This window comes from Myotis daubentonii, chromosome 16 (assembly GCF_963259705.1).
Source record: "Myotis daubentonii chromosome 16, mMyoDau2.1, whole genome shotgun sequence".
Classification (NCBI taxonomy): domain Eukaryota; kingdom Metazoa; phylum Chordata; class Mammalia; order Chiroptera; family Vespertilionidae; genus Myotis; species Myotis daubentonii.
The window spans coordinates 48,627,847-48,648,679 of NC_081855.1; the positions used below are offsets into that span (position 1 = coordinate 48,627,847).

Consider the following 20,833-nt stretch of genomic DNA (forward strand, 5'->3'; position numbering starts at 1 on the left):
TGCGGGACAGAGGTCCAGTCCAGGTGGAGGGTGTCAGCCAGTTAAATACAGGAGTGTCGACTTGATGAGGAAGAAGTCTGAGTTGGGAGGAGGGTTGCATAGAAGGGGCCACCTCCTTTATATGGACACATGTCCTAGCTAGTCACCTCCCTGCCCACCCCTCTCCTGAGGAATTTTTGTTTGGGGGGACCAATACAAAGCCAATTGGCCTTCAGGGGGTGTACTTGGCAGACATTCTCATCTGCACTTGGGAAAGGCAGGGCTAAAGTGGTCTTGGGGACAGCAGACCCCTCTCCAGCTCTGCCTCGACTGTCCTTGCCAGTCTGGACCAGATGGGGGAAGTGAGTGGCCCAAGGCAGGGAAGCCCAGATCCAGTGAGAAATGTCCAGAGGACCTCCACCAGCCACGTGCATCAGAGCCTGGACGAGAGCACTGGTTTGAGGGTGCCCTGTTGCTACTGTGGCAGCCTGTATGCACTCCACTTTTTAGCTCTTGCTCCCATCCTTCGTCATCCGAGTGGGGAAGGTGTGGCCTCGAAGGGGAGGGCCTTGGACAAGCTCTCAGTGTGGAGTATGGGACGCCTTCCCAGTCATGGGCCAGAGGAGGAAAGCCATTGGAGGCCGCTCCACCTCCACTCCCTTCAGGCAGTTGAGGAGCGACAGAGAGGAGGTCATGGCAACAAACATGGCACCGCACCTGGGCTCCTGCTTGCAGCACAGAACCCGGTTACTACCCTGGACCAGGAGATGGTGCTGTTCTCTCACCGGTGGTGGCAGAAAACTGCCTCACATTTTGGGTTGTGGGGAGGGTTGGCCGGGGAGGGAAGGGTCATGGGTTGTGGGAGCCTCTTGGGAAGCTTTGGGTTTAGTTACTTCCTTTTTTCTTTTTTTATTGAATTTGTTGGGGTGACATTGGTTAACAAAATTATATAGGTTTCAGGTGCACAATTCCACCACACATCACCTGTACACTGTATTGTGTGTTCACCACGCCAAGTCACGTCTCCTTCCATCACCATTTACCCTCCCTATACCATCCTCCACTACCCAGCCCCCTAGTTCCCTCTTTCTGAAGCTCACCCCAGCCTGGAAAGTTACCTCTTGCCACCATGGGCCTCTAGTCCCTTCCTAGAGCCGTGCTTGGGAAGGCCCTTCGGCAAGCAGAACCCCTGAAGTAACCCCTGGATCTCTTTTCAGTCTGGAAGCTTAGGAAATTCTGATGAAAATAGATGTCCATTCTCTCAAGCATATACAATTGGTCCCCTTATATAATTTGCATATCCTTCAAAGGGGTTCATTGACCCCAGGTAAAGATTCCCTGAGCAAGTCCATTTCTGGAGGACACCGAGGCCCAGAGGGGCCAGCCGCTCCCCAAAATCTCAGCACCACATGAACACAAGCACCCGTCTTTGACTCTTCCAGGCGTGGGAGGGTGTGACTCAGAGTGGGTTGCAGCAGAGGTACTGCGCACAGTGGCAGCTGCAGAGCCACGAGCTGGAAAAGGGGTGTAGGTCCCTCTTCCCAGTGCTCTCTCTGATGCTAAGAGAGGGACCACCTAGGCCGGCTCCGTGCAAGCACCAGAGGGCTGAGGCTGGGCGTGCACTCCCGTCTTCCTAGCACTCCTCAGCAGGTGTCCCACCCGCCTGTCCCACGCATTGGGAGAGATGGCCATGGGGGGGGGGGGGGGAGAAGGTTGAAGGGACCCAAGGGAGTGGCTGGTGCTGGCAGAACGGGTGGGACTGGACAGAGAGGCTCACTCTGTGACTCCCTCCTCCCACCTCGGGTATCCATCTCTCTACCCTTTTAGGCCTCTCCTGTCTCTGGCTCCCAGCCTCCCCCTCCTTTTGCATCTCTCCTCAGCCTAGGCAACCTCTGTCCCCACACAGTTAAACTCAGGCTGAGGTGGGAGGATGCAGGGCACATGTGGGTCAGACAACAGAGCCAAATGGTGGGTTGGCACTCCAGCAGTTTCCTGGGCATTCTCTGCCCTAGGCCAACGGCGCTGCTGGTCCAGCCACCCACTGAGTGGGCACAGAGGAAGGCAGAGGCTATAGTGAGGGCACCAGCTGTTCCCGGCCCTCAGGCTGTGAGCATGCTGTCAGTGGTTCAGCCACCCGAAAAAGCTGTTGTGCTCAGCAGTGCGGCAAATGGGCTGGGGAGGAGGCCTGGGTCCAGGCCAGCTGCTGGCTGGTGGCAGATGCGAGTGGGGTGTGCAGGAGGGTTGGCTGGACGGCTCCCACGGTCTCCAGTGGAGTGGGGTCTTGATCCCCAGAACCCCTGGCCCAGCATCTGGGGTGTCTCTGTTTCCATCTTGCTGGTTTAAGGCACCCCAAGACCCAGGGCCCAGTGGGAGAAGAGCTGACTGGCAAGAGATTCGATTTCTCAGTGGCTGGAACACTATTCCGCTGGGTGACCTTGGGCAAGTTACTAGTCCACCTGGGCCTCAGTTTCCCCGGGAACAAAAGGGACCCGGTTCAGCAGGATCATCCCCACGACCTTGGAGAAGCCACCTTATGTCCCAGGGCCTCCCCTTCTCCGTCCTTCCCCATCGGGTCATTGAGAAGATTAAATAAAATCAAGTTCCTGGCTTGGTTCCTGGAACACAGTCGGTGCCTATTATGTGAGTTGCTCTCTCTTTAAGCCTTTGGACTGGATGTGTGACCCCTTTTTTTCCCCTCCCACCCTCAGGGGTCCTCGGAAAAGGGGGTCATCCTCCTCCTTCTCCCCACCAGCCCCGAGGCCCTTCCTTGGGTGAAGGGCCCAGAGAAAGCTCAGGGCCGGTCCGCCTGGCCTACCTTGCGTTGGGGGCGGGGCGCTGGGGCGCGGACCCGGGGGCGTGCCCATGGGGAGGAGCAGGTCCCCCGCCCTGCAGCACCCCAGCAGGTCCTGGCACCCCCACAGCCCGCCTCCCGCTGCCTCCCCGCTCCCCTCCGCCTATAAATAGCCCGGGACGTGCTCCCCGTGACGCGGGCGCCCGCAGGGCAGGGGGGGTGCTGTTCTGCCGGCGCAGGTGGGCGGGGATCTCCGCGCCAGGCTCCCGATTGAGTCATCTCAGGGCCCCACTGTCCGCGACGGTCCCCGCCGCCAACGTGTGTGCCTCGGACTCGGGAGGCTGCGGGGCGAGGCTGGTCCCGGGTGGACACTGAACCCCGCAGGCCCCGGGCTCGCAGGGCACGGCCGGGCGGGCGGGGAGCGACCAGGCGCGCGGAGGTGTGTGCCGCCCCCGGCGCGACCCAGGTGCGCGGGGAACCGGGAAGTGACCGCAGCCCCGCCCGCACCCCCAAACCTTGCTTCCCCCTTTCCTGGGGTCCTTTCCACGCTCTTCTCCGCGTCGGCTCTCCGCAGCCCCTTCTCTCAAACACCTCCCGATCCCGCTGAGGCTGCTCGAGCGGAAGGGAGGGAAGAGGCTCGGGGACCCTTCCAGGGTCAGCTCAGCACCCCTCCCAGGGATCAGCACCCTCGCCGGCCTCCTCTCAGCTCTCCCAGCCCCCACCCCACTCCCTGCCCCTTTCTCCCTCGTTCCCAAGCAGATACACAGAGCAGACCGGCTGGGACAAGAAACGTTTAATTAGGGGTCCCGGGGCTTGGCGGTGCCCCAGCTGACCGTCATGCAGCCGGATGTACAGTGGGCAACGGGCCGCCCCTGGGGTGTTGCTGAGGGGCCTCATGGCAGCAAACAGGGCAGTGTGGCTTGAGTCCCCCTCTGCGGGGGGCGAGGGGAGACGTGAGGCAGGGGCCAGTGGGTAAGACCACGTGTCCCTCCCACCGCACGGGAGGGCATGACTGTGCCCAGGGTGGGGGTGGCATCAGCTGGCACGATCAAGGATCAAGGACACTAGAGGAGGCTCTGAGCTGGGGGGAGAGGGAAACTGGCACCAGAGAAAAGCAGCCTGCGAGGGAGTGTTCATCTCTGTGTGCCCACCCGCCCTCGAGGTGCCTTCTCCCTTCCTTTCCTGGTGGCCAAGCCACCACCCACCTTCCCAGCCGCTCCCTCCTTCCTCCCAGGGCTCTGTGTCCAGGACAAGGGAGCAAATGCAGCCAGAAAAGGGACCCTCACGGCAGAGCGCAGAGAGAGGGGTGAGGAACGCCATTGGGAAGTCAGCCCTGAGGCTGGGCTCCTGGGGCCTCCCGTCCGGCGCCCCTGGCTGGTGGGCCCTGCTGCTGGGGGGCTTTCCGAGTCCTGACAATGAACGGGGCGTGTTTTGTTCTCAGCCGGGTTTCTGAGTTCAGGTTGCTCTTGGCTGTCCTTTTCCCGGGAGCCAGGGTGGGGTGCGGCTGCTCTGTGGTGACTGTTCGACTCCAGGGGACAGTCTCTGGTTTGCCACACATCCTCCCGCCCTCAGCCCTCCCCTCCTCTGTCCGCCCAGATTTCAAGTAACGGGAGAGGTTCCTGCAGGACTTTCCTGAGAATTGATGGAGTGACAGAGGCAGTGAGACCAGGAGATGGACTCAGGACCCTCCCGTGGCCCCGAATCCCCTCCCACCCGTCTGTCAGCGACACAGAGCAGCACTTGGGGGGGGGGGGAGGCCGGGAAGGCACTCACAGCCACGGGGGCGTGGCCGGGCCGCGCACAATCGGACCCAAGCAGAGGCTCCGTGGGAGAGGGCGTGTCAGTCATGCAAAGCTGGTGTGGGCACAGGGAGGCTCTCGGGGAAGAAGCGGCAGGGACGTTCCCCCAAGAATGCCCCTCAGGGCTGGGCTCAGCACGGCAACTGGACTGGGGGTGCCTGGGCACGGGGTGGTCCTTCCTGGAAGCTTCCCCATCCCCCCCATTCTCTCCTCCACCCCATCCCCAAGTCCCAGAGGGGCACATCTCTCAGGACACCGAGGGACCCAAGAAATGAAACCTTCCTCAGGGCAGAAGCCTCCCGAGCCACGGTGCATGGCCGCTAGGAGAGAGGCAGCGGGAGGAAGGGTGTGGGCAGGTGCCTGCTCCCCTCCCGGGACCAGAAGCGAGGGCCAGGCACAGGCAGGGGTGGCATCTGCGTTCTCTTGGCTCCTCTCAGATCTCGGTCAGGGCGTCGGCTGGCACCAGGCCCCGCTTCTTGCCGCTGCTGACGCGGATGAAGCCGTCAGCATCCTTGCTCCTGCCCACGCCCACACAGATCTGAGCCAGAGAGACAGGAGCTCAGGCCTGGCACTGCCTGCAGCCCTGGCCCCGGTCCTGCTGATGGCTCCCAGGGGGCCTGCTCCCGGGAATGAGGGAACGGGCATCAGATGTGGCTGGAGACCTCCGCTGGGGTGATAGGAGCAGATCCCATAAGGGTCTGGGGTGCAGCAGCAAGACCAGGACATCAGCAGACACAGGGCAGCACTTTGCGGCTGACTTTGAGGTCAGCTGGTCTAACGCAGCCCCTCTCCCATATCGCAGAGGGAGCAGAACTTGTCTGAGGCTACACACCAAGCCAGAGGCAGAGCCACCATTCAACCCCAAGCCTCTGGACTCCTAATGCAGTGCTCCTCTTCTCCCCAAAGCTGTCTCTTCTGTAATTCAGCCCCCTGCCTGTGCCACCAACCCCAAGTCCCAGCAGGAGAGGACTAGAGGGCCCGCAGTCCCACCTCCTGTAACCGCTGCAGGGCCGGGCACTCACCTGGTTCTCCTTGAGGCTCAGGTAACCCTGTTCCTTATTCCCGGAGAAGGGTTGGCAGCAGCGCCAAACATTCTCGCCCGGCCTCACCCGCTGCACAAAATTGGCTGGGAAGAAGCCAACCCGGTCGCCAATCTTGCCCTGGGGATGAGGCTGGCATGAGCACCAGTGCCACCCCCCACTGCTCTCTCTAGACCCAGTGACCACTGAGAGCCAATGCCAGATTCTGGGTTCTCTGTATTCAAGCCCCCAGTCGGGTGGCTTCTGCATTGGGAAGGGCATTAGGTGGGCAGAGGGACAGAGCTGGGGCGGCTTGCAGGGGGGGAGGGGTGTCAAAGCAAGAGCAAGGTCTGAGGGTTGGTCCCAGGCTTGGCTGTAGCCAGTGGCTGGAGGAGGAGTGTCTTTGGGGCCTGGAGAGAAGGTGGGGCAGTGCCCGTTGAGGGCAGAGGTGGGCGAGATGCCTACCAGGGTCCCTCCATCTCCCACCCTTCCAAGTCACCTTCCACCAGTCCTCATTAGAGTCATCCACCAGCATGATCCGATCTCCAGGCCTGGGAGGAGAGAGCGGGGGCAGCATATGGGGCAGGGTGGGCTTGCCCCCTCTGCATCCCCACAGTCCTGGACCCCAGATCCCCTCCATGCCCTCCTCATCTGAAGGAGGATTCCTGGTGCCCTCAACAGGGGGACACTGTGTGACCGCAAGGACAGCAGACATTGCCAGGACAGAGCTGGGGCGGAGGCAGGAGCCATGCCATCAGCACCCATTCCCTCTTGGACCCGGGGCAGCTCCGCTCCTCTCTGGGCTCAGCAGCCTCAAGTCCGCCAGGGGAAGGTTCCTGAAGGCCCCCTCACACTCGTGTCCCAAGGTCTGGGAGTGCAGAGCCCTGAGGCTGGAGCCAGGTGGCCCCCCGGTGGGGCTGGGCACAAGGAGGACTTACTGTAGAGCCAGGTCGTTGTTCTCCTGGGGCAGAAACTTGTAGAGCGCAACATAGGAGTACATGGGCCCCACGTCCTTCCGCAGCGGGTGTTTGGGGGGCTGTGGGAGGGCTCTGGGTCAGTGATGGGAGGGCCATACCCTCTTCACTCCACCTATGGCCTTGACCTTGCTACCTGGGGGCTGGGAGGTGGGACACAGCTCCTGGGTCAAGGATAAGGAGAGGTCAGCCTCGCCTATCGGCTGTGCTCACACACCCCAGGGGGGATTGGGCCAGGATGGAGAAGGGGATACTCTGCTGCCTTCTGCACCCTGAAACTGCCCGCCCTTGGGAAACAGGAGTGGGAGCAATAGGCATCGGGTGAGAGGTGGGAGGGTCATACCCCTGCCTCCTGTGACCACTCCCCCTAGCATGGCCCACCCCTGTAGGCTGTAGACTGAGAATAAATGATGGAGCAGTGCTCCTCCCACTCACCCTGTTCTCACCCACCTGTGGGTCAGTGACATTCCTTCCCCACCTGGCCTACTGGGGCTGGTGCCAGCATCACCTCACCTGCTGTCCAGGGCTCTTCTCCTCTGGTCCTGACCCTTCGCTCTCTGCCGGGGCTGTGAACACTGCAGATGCCAGGGGCGGGAGACAGGGTGTGAGGCAGCAGGAAGCCACCGCACTGTGACACTGTGATCCCTTCCTGCCTCTGGGCCTTAACCTCCACTCACCATTGTCGCCAGGGCCCTCTTCCGAGCTCCGGATGCTGCTTTCCCCATCCTCCGTCAGCTCTTCCCGTTCGCTCTGGGGACAGAGAGAAGGAAGGGTTCAGCCCCTGGACCCTCCTCCTCAGAGACCCCTGTCCCCGAGGTCCCCCTCTGGTGCCCACCATACCAGGCTCCGTGTGGGGGACTCGGAGGTGCTGCTGAAGCTGGAGCGGTTCATCAGTGCCAAGGAGGTGCCATAGCGGAGGGTCTCGTAGATGGGGTCCACCTTCCCGCTGGCGCCTGCCGAGGACCCACCCTCAAGGCCAGGCACCCAGCTGCCGGCCTCGCTCAGCCCTGAAGCCCTGGACCGCAGCCCCGGTCTCCCCTCATCTGCCCTCCCCATTCTCCCTCCTCTTCCCATGGAGCCCTCACTCTCCTCACTGCCCATATCACTCCGTCACTTAGTCCTACCTCCCGAATGTTCTAGAATCTGCCCGCTTCCCTCCATCTCCACCGCTACCAGTCTGCTCCAAGCTCCCAAACTCTTGGCAACCATCACAACCTCCCCACTACTCTCTCTGCTTCCACTCCGGCCCCTCCAATCCACACAGCAGCCAGAATGCCCTTGTAAAAACACAAGAAGTGTCCTTAGAATGAAGTCCAAAGAACAATCGTAAAATGGACCCTGAGGCCCTGGGCCTATGGTCCTGTTCCACGTTCTCACTCTCACTCCCTCAGTCCCAGCCATGCTGTCCTTTCTGTGACTGCCCCTTCCCGCCTCAGGCCACACCCTCTGCCCACACTGGCCTTCCCCAGATCCTCAGTGGACTAGCTCCCCACCCTTCACTTCTCCGGTGCCTTTCCCAGTCTCCATGGTTGAGGACGGTGGCTGCTTTCTCCTCTCTTTATTTCCTATCCTTGTTGTAGGCATTCATCTGAATGATGACTCATTGATAATTGGTGTGATTATCTATTTCATGTCTATTACAGACCAAGAACTTCACCTTCTTCAGTGCTATGTCCCTGTGGCTGGCACAATGTCTGGCACTCAGTAGGTGCTCAGGAAAGTGTTTGTTGACGGATGAGTGAATGAAGGAGCCCTACATGCAGGACAGGAGCACCCACAGAAGGGAGGTGGTAGCCGTGCCAAGAGCTGGCAGTGCCCGTGTGACACAGGTGCCCAGATGAGGAAGGCATGGGCTGCTCAACACCCCACAGTGGGATCAGGAGCAACAGGGGGTACTCACCAGTGGGTGGGGACTCCCTGCTTGTGGAACAGGCTGGTGGCGGCTCATGCACCAGGAGGGGGGAGCTGAAGTTGCGACGGAAGGAGGAGGACTACGGCAAGAGGGGGCAGAGAGCGGGCATGAGGATGTCACAGCCCAGGGAGTAATGGATCTTCCTCAACTCCACACGGGGAACCAGGCTTGAGGGGTACTCACTCCCCCACAGGCTGGTTCTGGGGGCGCTCCGCCAGCCCTCTCCACTCACCGTCTTGACTGGGCATTGCTGGTGGGAGATCTCCTCGGAGCACCAGAGGTGGACACTGACTTTGCATGTCTTACACCGCAGGCCCTGCTTGGAGTTTCCTGGGAAGAATTTGGGTTCAGAAAAGCAGGTTGATCAAGAAGGGACACACCCATGGGCGATGGAGCAAAGGAGGCAGGTGAGGGGTGGGGAGAGGGTAGGGGACCAGTCTCCGGGACTAGCCTCTACCCCTCGTCCAGTCAGGGTGCGAACTTGCACTGAAGCCTGAGTTGTTAGTAAACACAGCAAGACTGGGCACCCCCCACCCCAACAGAGCTCATCTGTCTGCCCAGGGTGAGGGGCACAGTGAGCACAGGGAGCCATGAATATCAGGAAGTTCCATAGGCCAACTCCCCATGCCCACCTGGCCCATCGCCTTGCCCGCCTCAGGCACCTACCTACAATGAACTGGTGGCACAGCTCACAGGGGTTGGCTCGCTTGAAGACATGTTCCTGGAAGCTGTGCAGCCTCACTGGTTTGAGAGATGCCAGGGGACGTGGGGCTGGGCAGGGGGAGGGTGCCGGGGTGGGCAGGCCCCTGTCTGTGGGTGCCCCTGGTGGGGAGGACGGGGGCAGCGGGGTTGGCGGTGTCAGCAGCACCTCGGTGGGGCACTTGAGCTCAGAGCCTGAGCGGAGGAAGAAGTTCTCCACGCTCTTACTTCGGAGGATGGTCTTGAGGGAAAGCGAGCGCTTGAACCGCTGGAGCTGAGAGAGGAAGAGGGACTGTGAGTGGACGCCCAAGAGGGTGCTGGCCTCCCCTCCCCCAGGATAGGTCGGTGGGTCAGCAGCAGCTGAAGGCTGAGGGCCAGAGGTGAGATGAAGGACGAAGAGGAAGGCTGCCAAGTCCCAGAAGGTGGCTCACAACCCCAGATGCCTACAGTAACCTCCGTGACCAAAGCAGTTCCGCTGGGCAGGCACACAACGGGGAGTGGTGGGGGCTGCGGCAAACTGAACAGCTAGGGAGCCGCTGCTGGTGTCCTCTGGCCAACGGAGGCCATCCCAGGATTGTCAGGTTTTTCAATTTTCAAAAGAAATCTAGATTTTTATGGGAAACTGAATAGAAACACATTTAAAAGGTTTCATTTTTTTTGTTCCTTTGCAGAAATGGTAGTATACTATTTTTCCTGTGCCTTGCTTTTTTCACTTAACAGTAAATCTTGGAAATCATTCCATAACAATACTTAAAGAGATCCATCATTCTTTTTTATGGCTACACAGGGTTTCATTGTATGGGCATACCGTTTACTCGAGTTAAAAAATACTTTGGGGGTCAAACAAAACACTCCAGGTCCCAGTTGTCCACCTGTGTTCTTGAACAGGGTGGGAGTGGGGGGGGGTCACCCTCAACCCTCATCCTCAGGGCTGATTTCCCCTCAAAACACCTCTCCAGCCTGTCCCCTACTATCGCCTCATTACCTGCACAGCCCTGCCCTAATTCAGGCCACAGCACCCCCAGTCTGATTAAGGCCACAACCCTTTGCCTCTACCTGCTTTCTATATATATATATATTTTTTTTTTTTTTAATTGACTTGAGAGAGAGGAAGGGAGAAGGAGAGAGAGAGAGAGAAACATCCATGATGAGAGAGAATCATTGATCGGCTGCCTCCTGCACACCTCCTAATGGGGATTGAGCCCACAACCTGGGCATGTGCCCTGACTAGGGATCAACCATGACCTCCTGGTTCATGGGTCGATTCTCAACCACCGAGCCACACCAGCCGGGCTGCCTCCATCTGCTTTCCACACAGGGAGGTGATCCCTGACCTTGCTAAAAACTTTTCATGGCCCTAGCCAGTTTGGCTCAGTGGATAGAGCCTCTGCCTGCAGACTGAAGGGTCCCAGGTTTGATTCCGGCCAAGGGCACATGCCAGGGTTTCAGGCTCGATCCCCAGGAGGGGGCGTGTAGGAGGCAGCCAATCGATTCTCATCACTGATGTTTCTCTCTCTCTCTCTCACTCCCCCTTCCTCTCTGAAATCAATAATAATATATTTAAAAACACACACACACACACACACAAAAACACCCCAAACTTTTCATGGCTCCTCAGGACCCAGCAAAAGCCCTTGCTCCAGACATGAAACTCTGCAAATTGGGCAAACCTGCCTTTCTAACCATGCCTTCTGCCTACCACCCGGGCATGAGGGCTTGGACTTATCCGTGCTTTATGCCTCTGAGCTATGGACTTATTTGTCCCCTTCTCTGTCTCATCCAATTAATACCCTCTTTATCCTTCAGGATTTCCAGCGACCCTCCTCTTCCGGGAAGCTGTCTCTTCTGCAGGAATTCCATTTAGTGGAACCACTCCCTCCTCTGGGGCCTGTCGTGCCCAATGCTGACTTCTGTTATAGCTCCGATCAGGTTTATGTTGTTATTCACTTCTCATCCTCCCGAAGGACTGTGAGCCAGCCAAGGGCAGGGGCAGATGCCTCACACCTTACAGGGCCTGCACACGTAGTAGCTGCTCGGTCAATGTTGGCTGATAAATGAGCAAGTGGCTGGAATCCTAAATGGAGCCATTTGGAGTGCAGAGTGGATCCTGCAGTGAGGCCAGGGCAATTTCCACTGCTCACTCTAACGTACCATTCTTGAGTCTGCCCAGGGCGAGACCTGGAATCTTCTCTACCCAGATTCTCACCCCACTCCCCTCCAGTTGAGAGCCCCCTTACCCCGGCCTACTCCTTTCCACCAGTGATAGAAAACGGGGGCCAGAAGCCTGGCTTCAGACAGGAAGACTTGGCCAGGGTTCCCAGCTGGCACACCGGGCAGCCTGTGTGCCATGGCAGCCAGCCTGGCAGTGGTGCCAAGAGGATGGAAGTGGTGGCCCCTCCAGCCCTGGGGAGGTCATCAGGCAGCAAGACGGATGAGGGGAGCAGAGAGGGAGATGTCTGGGCACAAGGTAGGCCTGGTGTGCCACTGCCAGCTGTGAAGCCAGAACCCTGGGGTGTCTGGCACACCGAGCTGCCCAGCTCCTTCCAAATGCAGCTTCCTGGACAGCACTGTGGGCTTCTTTGTGTGCCTGTGAGAATCGGGGCCCCAGGCCCCAGATGCCTGCACGCTGAGGCAGAGGTGGAAGGCCAGAGGGACGATGAATTAGAACACGAATGTGATCTATGGGCCAACTGTGGCTCTGGGGGCTTTCACAGGCCCAGGGAGGCAAGGGAACCCACCACTGCCCAGAGGCGGTGGACACTGAACACACAAGGTCTCTGGAAGTCTACGCTGGACGTGGGGGCAGAACTAACCTGCTGTCTAAAGGCAAGTCATTTCCCTTCCTCTCCCCGAGCCTCAGTTTCCCCACATCCAAGAGGAAAGAGGTAGGACTACATGCTCTCTCAGCAATGCAGGGCTCTGAGTCCAAAAATTTAAACTTAGAGCTATAAGGGGCTGTCACTGTCAGTAAGCTGGAAGTGAGTGAGCACTTTTTATGCAGCATCTCATTAATCCTGGCACTACCCTCTGAGGTGGCGACAATGACCCCACTTTCAGATGAGGAACCGAGTCTCATAGGGGTAAGTCACTGACCCACGAGTTCTCAGCTGGGAAGTAGCAGAGCCAGGATTCGAACCAGTGTCTTTAGCTGTTGAGCCCAAGTGAGCAGGAGCCTCCTGGCCCTCGGTGCCCTGCCTTGGCCCTCACCTCTGCCCCTCAGTTGCTCCATGGGCTTGTCTGCAGGCCAGTAATACCATTTAGGTTAGCAGGGACTTGAAAGACTGGCTATGTAGAGCAGTCCCTACCCGATCCCCCGCACGTGCCCTCAGAGTGGTTGCCTGACTGTGTGGGTCACCTCTGTGACAGGAAGCACACCCTCTCTTGGGACAGTCACTCCATCTTTGGGCAGCTGCGACCACTGGAAAGTGCTTCCCTGTATAGAGCCGAACCCTGCCTCCTGCCATTTTTGCCGGTGGGCCCCTGTTCCTCCCTTGGCTCCAGAAAGAGCTACTCCCTCTAACACATATCAGTCCTTCAAATATTTTAAGACATCAATCATGTCCCCCTCCCAAGGGCATCATTTTCATAGCAACCTCACAGGATTTCCGCAATCCTCCCTCTTCTCCTTTCCAGTGGCCCCCTGGCCTCAGGGCCACCAGCCACCTGTCGGGTTCCAGAGGCCTCGGGAACAAAACGTTCCCCAGCACCAGGGCAACCCCAACTCTGTCTGAAACTCACTGGCTCAGTGTGGGCCCCACATACCACCTGGGGTAGCTGGCAGATGTCAAGGGCTGTGGTTGGAGGGCAGGAAGCATCACCCCTGGCAAATGGCTTGATGCCTGCTCGCTCCAGAGACATCCGGCTTGGCTACACGATGTCATTTGGGCCCAGCCTGGCCAAGGATTCCCATTCCTGGGACTCCTAGTTCCCAGAGATGATCTTTCCCCATCTCCCCATCAGCTATCTTTTCGGTGCCCGCACTGTTCCAGGACCCATTCCCTGGCATGGGGAGAACTTGCCATGGACCCTGGTGAGCTGGGCCCTCTTGGATCCTGTTCCATCCCAATGCACCTGGAGCTTGTCTGGCTTGGAGCCCGAACCACCAGCCCTATTCTTCCGAATTCCTCCCCACTTCCCCATACCCTAGACGAGGGGTGGGAATGTCAGGTCCGCAGGCCGTATAAGGCCTGCAAAGTCACTTGGTCTGGCCCTGCCAAGGCCTTAGGGGTGAGTTAATTAAATGTTTAACCAAATAGAGCAGGCTAATTTGATAATTTCGTATGGCCCAAGAATGATGTTATGAATATCCAAATGGCCCTTGGTAGAAAAAAGGTTCCCCACCCCTGCCCTTGACGGTCCCTTCTCTTCTCAATTCCCCGTTGTACCTCCTCACTTCCTGCCAGCTCCTGAAAGGGCACTAAGCAGCTGGCGGTGGGTGTTGGTGGACTTAGCACAAGCTGACTCAGATGGCAGAGCCGGCATGGCAGGGTCTTCCCAAAGATGGCACCAAAGGGGGTGATAGCGGGCCCTATGTGGTAGTATGGGATGGGGACCCAGAAAAGGGGATGCTGACACTAGGAAGGTGGCTGAGTAGCTTGGATGCAGGGGTGAGACCCAACCTTAGGGTGGGCAGAAGGATGGATTTGGCAAGAAATGCCCAGAGGGCCCAAACACTGATAGATAGGCCTGGAATGTTGGCTTACTGCCTGTGGGTACCAGCCCCCTCTGTTGGACCTGCCTCGAACTGAACTGGGTGGGCAGCAGCCAACCCTCCTCCTTTCCTCTCCCCCACTGCTACAGTCTGGAGATAGAAGTTTCTTTGAGACAGGATGGGGGAGGAGAATGGAAGGAGGCTGGCAAGGGTCCTGAATTATTCTCTCTCTGCCCACCTGTGCCCTCCTGACCCCCAGCCCAGCCTGTTACTATTGAGTTATTACTGAGCCCTTCACAAGGGGTGGCAGAGGGGAAGGGAGCAAAGGCACAGCACGGCCAGGCCACATGTGCACCCTACCTCCTCCCCTGCTCCTGGGATATCCAAGGCTCAGACCCAGAGGTGACTGGCATTGGAGGGTCCTTGGGCGGGGAGGAGGGCAGTGCAAACCTGCCAGGCACAGGCCTCCCCCTGCCCACACAGCTGAGCTCGCAGCCTGCTGATTGCTGAGGCAGCACTGCCCAGGGTCCTGCCTGCTTGTGGGGAGCTCTTCAGGAAGGGGCAGAGCTGCCAGGCCTTGGTGTGGGAAGCAGACGCCCTGGTCCCTGGGGAGCAAGGAGGGGGATGGCGGATGTCTGTCCAGGGTGACTAGAGGCAACGGAGAAGGTCAGGGGCCTTGGACCTCGGGATGGGGCTCAGCTCCCGGGACCCTCTGCTGGAAAAAAGCTGTCACAAATATTCCAAACACTAGCCTCCTGCCCCAACACCTCTTTCCTTTCCCAGTAGACACTTGACTTTCTGAGGGGGTGAACTCTGTGGTCTGAGGCCCAGGGTCTCATTCTCAGAAGGGGCCAGGAGAAGGTCAAATGTATATCTGATAAAACAACAACAAAAAGAATTTAAAAAATGTCTATCTGAAGACTTGGACATGAAGACCCACGGGGTCCCTCTGGTTTAGGGATGAGGAGCTTGCTGGGGTGCCTCAGCCAGACTCCACCCTGGCTTTACTCACCTCCCCCTGGTCACTCCCTTGATGACCTTGACCTTGAATTAACCTTATATGCTGGGGGCTGGGGGGGGGGGGGTCAAGACAGAATGAGGAGGAAGATGGGCATGGGAGAGAACTATAGATGCACTGGAGATACCAGGGGGAGCCAAAGACCCCATCGACTTCTGGTCCTCACTGCCTTCCTCCTCTGGGTGACAGGAGCAGGGAGGAAACAAAATCCCCGGCGGAAGGGAGAGAGGAGGAGGTCTTGGCCTGAAGTCTGGAGGTGGGGCAGGGAGCCCATGCCCAGGCCAGCTCAGGTTGCTTCCCGCAGAACTTCTTGCCTGTCAGCTGTGAGCATCTAACAGTGGTTCTCAACCTTCTGGCCCTTTAAATACAGTTCCTCATGTTGTGACCCAACCATAAAATTATTTTCGTTGCTACTTCATAACTGTCATGTTGCTACTGTTATGAATTGTCATGTAAATATCTGATATGCAGGATGGTCTTAGGCGACCCCTGTGAAAGGGTCGTTCGACCGCCAAAGGGGTCGCGACCCACAGGTTGAGACCGCTGATCCTAGAACTTTGGGAAGGGAGCAGACAGATTGGGGTGGGGGGGGAGCTTGAATGTGAGCGACGCCCTCACCCGCTTCAGTGCCAGGAGCCTGGGCTCCGCCTGACTTCACTGGGGAATAATTTATTCACTGTGACTCCCGCAGGAGTAACGATCATACATAATTAGGGTTAATTATGACATTCATTAATTACGATGACTTCTCTTTTTTGCTTGTTACGCGCCCTTTCTCCTCCCCACCCCCCGTCCAGATCCCGGGGTGCGGGGGAGCAGCCTGCCTTTCTGGTGTGGAGCCGCAGCCACAGCCCCGGGTCCCCGCCCGCCGGGCCCGCGCTGCCGCAGCCCCCAGCGTGGACTCGCCGCTGCGCACCCCTGGGCCGCGGCCTCGCGTCCCCAGACTAACCCGGTTGGGAGGGGGGATGCAGGACTGCGGCGGGTCGGAGACACTCAGAGATAAACACGCAGAGATGCCCGAAGAACGCGGGAGAGACGCGCCCCGAGATACCGAGACAGAGACAGGCAGGTGGCAGAGACATTTTCAGAGAGACACAGGCAGAGAGGGGGGCAGGCGGAGCTGCACCCCGAGACCCGGCGGACTCCACGGGGATGCGCCTCGCACGCAACACACCGGCGCGCACACCGCTACACACGGCCGCACGCTCCCCCCACCGGCGCCGCGCCGCTTCCCTCCAACAGCCGAGGTGCCAGCTCCCCGGGGGGTCGCGGGTGCGTCTGCTCATCACGCGCGCAAGGGCGTGTCGTGCGCGTGGGATGGGGGCTCCGGGGGGCCCGCCGTGGCGAACCCACTCCCCCGCGCGGAGCCTGAAGAATCACACCTGCCCCGACATTGCGACCCCAGGGCAGCCGAGCCCGGAGCAGGGCGTCCGGCCCAGGGGCGCCTCGGACGGGGAGGGGTCCAGGCCTCGCGCCTCCCGAGTTACCTTGGATTCGTGGAGGACGGACGCGGTCCCCGGGGCGGTGTGGGTGGCCGCGTCATCCGGTTCGCTCTCCTTCTCGCTCATTTCGGTCATGGTTGGGGGAGAGGGGCCGCGAGGATGCCGAGGCCCGACGGTCCGCCAGCTGCCGGGCAGGCTGCGGGGGGCGGGCGTCTCTCTGGGACCCTTCCGCGAAGACTGCCACCCAATGAACCCCGGGAAAAACGCGCCCAGACGAAGCAACCCCTCACTCCCGTGCGCGGGCGGAGAAAGTTCCCGGGGTGGCCGGGGAGGGTGGTAACGACACCGAGCGAGGGGAGCGGGACGGCCCCGGGAGTGAGGACCGAGGGTCCGCAGAGGATGCTGCTCGGAGTCAGGGGAGGAGGGAAGTGGGGACGCGGGGATGAGCCGAGGGAGGGAGCCGTGGAGCTGTCCCGGTCCGGCCACCCCCGCCCCCCTCTGCGCCCGCCCCCCATCCTGCCCCCCCGCCCCGCGGGCCCGAGCCCCGCACCCCGAGGCCCCCTCCGCCCAGTCCTCGCCTCCCAACTTTGATTTAGGAGGTCGCGTGGTCCCGCCCCCTTCCCTCCGCCGCTCCCCCGCGCCGCTATGCAAATCTGCTTCTCAGCGATTGGCTACCGCGGGCAAGGGGGGCGGAGCCTGGGAGGGCTCGACAAGATGGGGCGGGGCTTGGAAGGGAGCGACGTGGCGGGGGCGGTTTTACGTTGAAAAGCCTGGAATGGGTGGCGTGACAAGGTTGAGGGATGGCTCCAGAGGTCATATTAGAGTCTGGATAAGGCTGGGGGCGGTGGGGTGGGGAATAGAGATAGGTTACATCTGCAGAAGGAGAGCCGGGAGTGGAATCCAAATGAGGACTTCCTGGCAGAGGTGGGGGAAGAAGGGGGACCCTTCTGCCCCAGTCAGTACCGGGGTGTCTCTCCGACCTGGAGAGACGCTCTCCAAACACACGCACCCCCCTGGGCTGTGAGGTGGTGATTTCCTCAGGCAGAGAAGGGACAACTTAACACCATGTGTCAAAGGCCAGGCAGGACAAACTGCTTTTTTGTGGATGAAAAGCTGGACATTGTGTCATTTTCCAGTCTTGTCTGGACTTCAGCAGAAAAGAGAGCAGTGGCCTCAGGCCCAGCACCTGAGGTCCTCTAACCTTCTCCAGAACACGCCCCCTCCCGTGGAACCTGCCACGGAGGGAGTTACATCAGGGGGTAGGGAATGGTGGAGGGGCAAGCGGGTTCCTGCCCACTTGTCTGAAGGTATCTCTTCTAATGCATGCGTGTGTGTGCTCGTGTGTGTGTGTGTGTGTGTGTGTGTGTGTGTGTGTGTGAGTGTGTGTTTACCTCCTATTTCCCCAAGTCCTCCTCCCTCACCTCCCGTCCTGACCAAAAGGTGTAGCTTCATCTCTTGGCCTGTCCAAGGAAAGGGAGATAAGTTGGGAGTTGAGAGACTCTTTCCTGGGTGGGGGTGGAGAGACTTCTGGGTCTAAGCCTCCTTCCTCCTCATCTGCTGTGGGTGATAAGATGGGGAGGGGGGACCTCAAGGAGGTCCTGCCTTTATGCCAGCCCTGCAGGAGGGGCTGAACCCTGCGTCTGCCCGTGCACATAGCCATCCATGCGGTCTCCCTCCTCCCAAGGATGAGCTCACCATTGGAGGACCGCTCAGGTTACTGTGTCCAAGAATAGAGATTCACTTGCCAGTGACAGAAGTAGGACAAGGGCAGACGTGAGGGTTCGTGATTGTGGGGGCTTAGTCCCCTCCCCTCCAGATCCACCCACTGCAGCCATAGACGCTGAGAGCTAGCTTTCCTAAAAGGAGCTTCACTAGAACCTGGCCCCAGTCCTTAAACCAGTCTCCCCAAAGACCCACTCATGACCAGCCTTCTCCCAATCTCCTCAGAGGGCTGCCCTCCTACCTCTTGCCCAGCTGAGGGCACCCCAAAATCCCCTCCCTGGCCAACTGAGATGTAGAAATGCTTGGAGCACCCTGATATAGAGTTGTCAGCCCTCTCCCCCCATCTATCCTGGACTAGAGCAAACAAGGCCTTCTGCATTTAGAGACCCTCCTGGGGGAGGTACCCCTGTTTCTCCCACATAGCAGAAACTCGGGGTCCCTTAGAATCCAGTGCCTGTATAGTCACTAATTAACTGTGACCTTGGGTGAGTAACTAACCCTTTGAGCCTTGATTTCTTCATCAACAAAATGGACATAGTGCAGTGTTGGGAGAATGAATGAATGAGTTTGCCCAGGGAAGACAAGCAGGGAAAATTACTTTTCTTCTTTGCCTCCTTTCTTTTGGGATATTTGTTCCTTCCCAGTGCTTTTCCCGAGGCAGAGAGAAGAAACGGCTTCGTTCCCTCGCTTTCCTGAGTCATTTGGAGCCTGTTATTTCATGGGGGAGTCAACCCAGGAAAGGATTCTGATGAGACAAGAGGAAGGATTCCCGGGGGAATCGGTGGCACCAGTGACCAAGGCAAGCCAGGAAAGTTGGTGGGTCCTGGGCCCATCTGGCCTCGGCGCCAGAAGCCTGAGGTGGGGCAAATATGGAGGAGGCCAGGGGGCTGGATGCCATGACCTCTGCATGTCCTTTCTGGATGTGTTTCAGAGAAGTCTTTCATCCACTAAGTCTGAGTCATTGTCTCAGTGCCAACAACTCCTACTGCAGTGGCTCAGGGACAGGGCGGGAACCGCCGGACCAGCTTCTCCTGGAAGAGGGACATTGTCCCATCTCAGAGGCAGCGGCTGAAATAACAAAGGTCAAGGTGCCACGCCAGGATAAATGGCAGTCACACTCTCAAAAGAACCCCCTAGTTGACCGGAAGTCAAAATACAACTACTGGAGTGCCTCTCGGTAGGGGAACTGCCTGAATGAGGGTGGGCACTGGGCTCTCAGGAGCCCGGGGACTGAGGGATGGCCCGATGACTTAAACCTGCCCGGGGCACAGTGTCCAGCACGCTGAGAGAGTCTGGTCCTCTTCCCAGACTGCCCTATTTTTTGTTCTTCGATTTTGGGCAGAGAGCTGTTCTCGGGAGGGACTTTCATTTCCTTCTTTTTAGATGGACAGAATTGGACTAGAATAGGTTGAAATGGGGAGTTGCATTAAAATGGGGCAATAATACTTGTTATTAAGAATTCTTAACCTTGGGCTTGCAGGTAGGCTTTAGGAAGCTCGTGAACCCCTTGAAACTATGTAAAATTTGGAGGAGAAGCACTTTCTGGGAAGAGTCAGAGCTTTCATCTGCTCCTCAGAGAATCTAAGATCCCCAAAGGATTAAGAATCTTTGACTTGAATGACCCCCAGGATTCCTCGTGTAAGAGTTTGAGATTCGCTGATGTGAGGGATTGCTACTCCTTCCACAGGACGGACTTATTTTCCCCTTAATCACCTTCAGCTCAAGCCCTTCCCGCTGTGGCCTCTGCCCCCAGGGGTTGCCCAGGACAACCCAAGCTGAACACCTGAGTGCCTGGCCTTTCTCTCTAGCTTTAGAATCAGCACACCTGGGGTGGGGTAGTCTGTGCCGCGCCAACACGGCCAAGGGTGACCCTGAGAGGGGGCGGTGAAGGATTAGAAAAGACAGACAAGAGAATAAAGCTGGGTCTGGGTGGGACGCTGTCCTCTCTGATGGAGAGACAGCACCACGGACTACAAGCCGTGTCTTTGTTTTATAGCCAGATGCCACGAGGCAAAGGGCGTGATCAAGCTGTTTACAACATTCTCATGGATTTCGATCCTACTCAACTACATGCACCTGAACTCTATCAAGCCCACATGACTCAGACACGTGGGGCCACGTGTTCAGACCACAGGTTCAAGCTCACAACCATAGCTGTTGGCTATAATTGTGCTGGGAGGGCTCTGCCCTCCAAGCTGGGACTTGCACAGTGGTTCTCAACCTTGGCTGCACATGAGAATCACCTGGGAATCTTTTTAAAATCCTGATTTCTGGGCCTCATCATTAGTAACAAAGAAATAGAATTTCCGGAGGATGAGGCCCAGAAATCAGGATTTTAAAAAAAGATTCCCAGGTGATTCTCATGTGCAGCCAAGGTTGAGAACTACTGGACTTGCACGTGGCCATGAGGACTGTGCCCTCTCATTAGTCCGAGGCTTGACCCTGTCCAAACACTGTAGCCGCTCTCCACAGTAGTCCATCATGGCTGAGGTCAAGTCTGGGTTCTCATCTCCTAGCTGGGGAGAGGAAGAGGGACCCGTGGGGCTGGGGAGGCAGAGAACACCATGAGTGGCCTGGCCTTGTCCAGTCTCCCCCACCTCCCGCTGCCGGCCAGCCCACCCTGGGGCCCAGAGGCAGATACCACTCTAATGAGCGAAGGCCCATGGCAGGCCTCAGTAATTACGACTTTATGGAAATATAGAAGGCTCTTATGCAAGTGCCTGACACACTTCCCGTCTGTGGCATCTGGGACAGCCAGGTCCCCAGGGGCTGGAGGAGGGCCCCTCCACCCCCTGCTGCCACCAACCCCAGGAGCTCAGGACACTGG

The 20,833-nt window shown here is 58.5% G+C and overlaps 1 protein-coding gene across 1 annotated transcript; it reads right to left on the minus strand.

The window, feature by feature from the left end:
- Positions 1–3,548: 3,548 nt before the first annotated feature.
- On the minus strand, positions 3,549–16,806 carry STAC2 (SH3 and cysteine rich domain 2). Its single transcript, XM_059670850.1, has 11 exons — positions 16,330–16,806; positions 9,141–9,447; positions 8,707–8,804; positions 8,463–8,553; positions 7,403–7,515; positions 7,240–7,312; positions 7,076–7,137; positions 6,527–6,624; positions 6,088–6,139; positions 5,592–5,729; positions 3,549–5,107 (listed from the first exon to the last, which is right to left on the minus strand). Exons 1-11 carry the CDS (start codon positions 16,417–16,419, stop codon positions 5,003–5,005), a joined length of 1,227 nt encoding a protein of 408 aa, XP_059526833.1. The 5' UTR covers positions 16,420–16,806; the 3' UTR covers positions 3,549–5,002.
- Positions 16,807–20,833: the final 4,027 nt, after the last annotated feature.

What these genes read in the sequence shown, in the direction of transcription:
- STAC2 (XM_059670850.1), bottom strand. Translation starts at nt 16,419, where the DNA reads ATGACCGAAATGAGCGAGAAGGAGAGCGAACCGGATGACGCGGCCACC. An exon ending in AACAACGACCTGGCTCTACA is followed by an intron (nt 6,140 to 6,526) that starts GTAAGTCCTCCT and finishes CTCTCCTCCCAG; the next exon opens with GCCTGGAGATCGGATCATGC. An exon ending in TGAGCCTCAAGGAGAACCAG is followed by an intron (nt 5,108 to 5,591) that starts GTGAGTGCCCGG and finishes TCTCTGGCTCAG; the next exon opens with ATCTGTGTGGGCGTGGGCAG.